Here is a 4,994-nt window from a genome sequence, read left to right on the forward strand (position 1 = left end):
TGAGATGAGAAGGACCTGGGGGAGATGGTGGACGAGAAGCTCAACACGAGCCGGCACCGTGCGCTGGAGCCCAGAAACCAACCCTGTCCTGGGCTGCAGCAAGAGCAGCGTGGGCAGCAGGGCCAGGGAGGGGATTGTCCCTCTGCTCTGCTCTGGTGAGACCCCACCTGCAGTGCTGTGCCCAGGTCTGGAGTCCTCAACACAAGGATGTAGAGCTGTTGGAGAGAGTCCAGAGGAGGCCGTGAAGACAGAGGGCTGGAGCAGCTCTGCTCTGGAGACAGGCTGAGAGAGTTGGGGTGTTCAGCCTGGAGAAGAGAAGGCTCCAGGGAGACCTTAGAGCACCTTCCAGTGCCTGAAGGGGCTCCAGGAAAGCTGGGGAGGGGCTTTGGACAAGGGGGGAATGGATTAAAACTGGAAGAGGGGAGATTGAGGTTGGACATGAGGAGGAAATTCTTTGCTGTGAGGGTGGTGAGACCCTGACTCAGGTTGTCCAGGGAAGCTGTGGCTGCCCCATCCCTGGCAGTGTTGAAGGGCAGGTTGGATGGGGCTTGGAGTAGCCTGGTCTGATGGGAGATGTCCCTGCCCATTCAGGGGGTTGGAACTAGATGATCTTTAAGGTCCCTTCCAGCTCAAACCAATCTGTGATTCTATGATGGACCCCATGTTTTTCTTCAGGAGAGGAATTGCTCTGGCCTCCCTGGGTGGCCCCATTTATGCCATTGGGGGGCTGGATGACAACACCTGCTTCAGCGACGTGGAGCGATACGACATCGACTCTGACCGGTGGAGCACAGTGGCCCCCATGAACACTCCCAGGGGAGGAGTTGGCTCTGTAGCCCTCCTGGTAAGTGACTGTTTCCCCCCCACACTCCCCTAGTCAGGTGTCAGCTGAGAATCAAACCTGCTTTTCAAGCTGCTTCTACACAGCAGAGCACAAGATCAATGAGACGCAGGTGGTGGGTCTGAGCACCTCCAGTCATGCAAAGGCTGTGGAGCTGTGCACAAGGGGAGGGCCTTGAGGAGAGCACTCACATCAAACAGAACTGCACTCTGATTCAACAGGTGCTGGGAGCAAGTACCAGGACCCTTCTAACACCACCAAGCTTCATGTCTCTTTCAGAAGTTGGTCACTATGTTTAAAAGCTCTGAAGACACCTGTACCTTCACCCCCCTGGCACCATATAGACTTCGCAAAACATCTGCAACACTACTTAGCTTTTTCACTTCCTTAATTAACTTACTTTATCTTCCAATTAAGTCTGTTGTTGACATTAAATAAAATTATTAGGACCTTATGAATATACCATTTTTCCCCCCCTATAATTTTAACATTGCTTCTGAAAAGCCCAGTAAACACATGACAACTAATCTCTCTGCTTTTCCAGAGCCATGTCTATGCTGTGGGTGGCAATGATGGGGTAGCATCTCTTTCCAGTGTGGAGAAATATAATCCCCATCTGGATAAGTGGATGGAAGTGAAGGAGATGGGTCAGAGAAGAGCTGGCAATGGGGTCAGTGAGCTCCATGGCTGCTTGTACGTTGTGGGTGAGTAGGCAGGTGGCTTTTGGTAGTGCTGTCTCTGCCAAGGACAGGCCTTTGGAAGAGGTTGCTGGTGCTGGAGGAACTAGGGAACAGACAGACCTGACCTGGGCTTTGTGTTCTCAGGCAGGAGAAGAAAGCAAGCACAACCAGGGCTTAGTAGTCTAGGGTACAAAGCAGCTCCTGACCCACATTCCAGGAGGCCTGTACTGGTCAGAACAGTACATTGAAAATTCTCTTAAGACTCACTAGTCTTGAGTTTCCTTCTAGGAAAATGAGTCTTAAATTCACACACTTCTTAAGCACTCTAGTTCTGTTCTGAGTGTAGACTATAGCAGCTTTTCACATGGTGGTGACACTTACTCCACAGCTGGCTGCCCTAGGCCTGCCTTGTTCTGCTCTACCTTGCATTTACCTGCTTTCCTGAGGGAGGAAGATGCCAGGAGGGCTGTAGTGGTGGCTGCAGAGCTCTGCCTTGGTGGAGGTGACCTCCAGCCAACACTGAGCACCACCCTTCCCTTCCCTCTGCGTGTGTCTGGTGCCAGTTCACACCCATCCTTGGCTGGAATCCATCCATGGAGGAGGAGAAACTTAAACAAGGGAACAAAGATGATTATTATAATAATAGTATATATCAAACATGTGACACAGCAAAACTGCTCACCACCCACTGACTGGGGTCCACCTAGTTCCCAAGCAGTGATCCCCCTCAGCCAACTCCCCCCCACTTGATATCCTGTGGGATGGAGGGTCCCTTTGCTCAGCTGTCCTGGCTCTGCTCCCTCTCAGGTTGTTGTGCAGCTCCTCACCCAGCACAGCACCCGAAGCTGAAGAGTCCTTGACTTACCACAAACATTCTTTGGCAAAACTGAAATACCAACAAGTGTTACCAACATTCTTCTCATGCTGACCCCAAAACAAAGCACTATACAAGCTGCTAGGAAGCAAATTAACTATCCTGGCCAGGATAAACATTCCTCTGACAGCTGCCCCAGCAAGGGGAACACATCCCTGTGGTCTTACTTGAGGCCTTTTTTTGCCCAATTAAATATTAAGCAATGCTGTAATTGGAAAATACTATGTTTTGCTTAAGGCAGCATAAAATTAGGACCATCCTTTTGCTGGTCTCAAGGTTTATTTTCTACTCCAAATTAGAAACACCTCCATTATAACCACACATAAGATGAATAGAAGGGGAAAAATCAGAGTAACACCTCTCCTTGCAATTTGAGTAGAGCAAATTGTCACTCTTGGCAGTCAGATGGAGTTTTAGGAGCTTGTGAAGTTCATGTGAATAAATGGAGCTGGACACTAAGAGAACAGCCTTTTAACACCAGTCTGGATATCACCAGTGGCTCAAACTGGTAACATGCTGGTTTCTTTGCAGGTGGCTTTGATGACAACTCCCCCCTGAGCTCAGTGGAGAGGTTTGACCCCCGCAGTAACAAGTGGGAGTACGTGGCAGAGCTGACCACTCCCAGGGGTGGTGTGGGCATAGCTACCCTGATGGGGAAGATCTTTGCAGTTGGAGGCCATAATGGCAATGCCTACCTGAACACTGTGGAAGCCTTTGACCCCCTGGTGAATAGGTAATGTACATGGGTTTTGTCTGGCTTGATAAGGCAGTGGAAGGAAAGCAGAAGGTAACAGAATTGGTGTGCAGCAGGAGGAGTCATTAAGTAATAAGGCAGGAGAGCTGCATCTGTCACTGGGCTGTTCTTGTAAACATGAAGCTTCTCCTCTCCACCCACTGTCCTTCATTCCAGAAGAATTTTTCTTCTGGTTCACACTAAATATACCAGAGAAAGAGTCAGAATAAACCAGCAGAGTGTGGTTTTGTGCAGAGCAGACAGCTGGGCTGTCCAGGGGCCTTTCAGGCACAGAACAGAAATGCTTCCTGGTTGCTCAGGGCAGGAACTTACTCTGCTTTTGTCTCTTGCCATCTTCTTCAGGTGGGAGCTGGTGGGCTCCGTGTCGCACTGCAGGGCAGGGGCAGGAGTGGCTGTCTGCTCTTGTCTCAGCAGCCAGATCCGGGATGTGGGACAAGGACCCAGCAACGTTGTGGACTGCATGTGAGCTCTGCTGCCTCCTCCGCATCCCTGGGGAATGACAGTGAGGAGGCACCGCGGAGCTTCTACACACCGTGTTTTGTGTGGTCTGGTCAGAAATAAAACCAGTATGTTTTCTTCCTGTCAATGCTACCTGCTGCAGCTACAGAGCTTCTGGTGGCTTTTCTGTCAAAAGGGATAGAGGGAAGCCCGTGAATACATGGAAGGAAAAGTCTGACTCGCAGGAGAAAACCTGCCAAGAGCTGCAACAATCCCATTTTTGGAAAGCTGCAATTGTACAATCCTTTGAGGCAGCTGTTGCAGGGATTCATGACTGAGCTGTGACCCCGGCCTGGGCTGAGGAGAGAGACCAGCTGGTACTGATGAGCCTCACCCAAAGGCCCTGCTACATGTTTTCTGCGAGACGCTAGTGTCATTTAATGTAACGTATTTCCAGGAATGTATCCTTATTTCCTAATTGTACAAGAGCTGTGTAACACAAGGTTTTAGAAGGTAACAACCTCCCTGTTGCACACCAACCTAACAGGAACAGAGAAGTGTTGCTGCCTGCCTCCCAAGGGACTGCTAGCAGCAGTGGGAATTGCAGGTACTCAGGCTGAAACCTGTCTTTCAAAGTACTTCCTCAAGCTTATCCACTAGTAAGAAAGATGCAAAGATTCTTGACCCAGGTTTAGCCACTGGAACACCCAACTCTTCATTACAAGTTGTATTAAACACCTCTCCTCAAAAGTCAGGTTTCTGTTGAGAGGTCATTTCTGAAGCAACCAGGGTAATTTCTCCTAGGAAATGAAGGCTTCCCTGGTGTCTGAATCACCATTTTTATGACATGGAAACAAAGCAGCAGTGTTGGAAAGACCTTGAAACACAACACGAGGAGAGGAGCTGTCCTGTGTCAGTACCCAGCAGCAACTCTGTGCTAATTCTAGAGGTACTGCCTCTTTTAAGATAGTTAGGTCTCAAAACAGGCAGGTTAAAGCTTACATAAACCAAAGAGAATGAGCAACAAAAAAATGGAAATAAACCAGTACTTACAGCAAAACCTGAGTTAGAAGCTCAACAGTACTTTGTACAAAGGCATCTTGTTAGAAACCCTGAATTAAAGTGAAGCCCAGCAGGAAAGGCTGCTGATTCCTGCTCCTTCAGCACCCTCAACAGGCCAACAACTGACAATCCTTCATGACCAAAATTTCACCTCACCAGGTTGTTCCAGGGAGAGCAGCAAACTTCTCCACACTCAGTTCCAGGGAAGAGGCAGCACAAGCACAGGGCACAGACACCTTCTGTTGTCCAGTTCCCATCCTTGAGCTCTTCCTTCTCCCATGGCTTGCACTTGGGTAGCACCCAGGGACAAAGTGAATGGTACTGGAAATCATGGAACACTGCAAT

The 4,994-nt window shown here is 49.4% G+C and overlaps 1 protein-coding gene across 3 annotated transcripts in view; it reads left to right on the top strand.

The window, feature by feature from the left end:
• KLHL8 (kelch-like family member 8) overlaps window positions 1–3,615 on the top strand; it is a 12,970-nt gene extending 9,355 nt beyond the window's left edge. For all 3 annotated transcript variants that reach the window (XM_009993593.1, XM_009993601.1, XM_009993608.1), the window contains 4 exons: window positions 676–844; window positions 1,386–1,545; window positions 2,927–3,128; window positions 3,492–3,615. In XM_009993593.1, coding sequence (XP_009991895.1) covers window positions 676–844; window positions 1,386–1,545; window positions 2,927–3,128; window positions 3,492–3,615 — 655 coding nt within the window. The remainder of the gene's footprint in view (window positions 1–675; window positions 845–1,385; window positions 1,546–2,926; window positions 3,129–3,491) is intronic.
• Window positions 3,616–4,994: the final 1,379 nt, after the last annotated feature.

This window comes from Chaetura pelagica, unplaced genomic scaffold (assembly GCF_000747805.2).
Source record: "Chaetura pelagica isolate M959 unplaced genomic scaffold, ChaPel_1.0 scaffold210, whole genome shotgun sequence".
Classification (NCBI taxonomy): Eukaryota; Metazoa; Chordata; class Aves; order Apodiformes; family Apodidae; genus Chaetura; species Chaetura pelagica.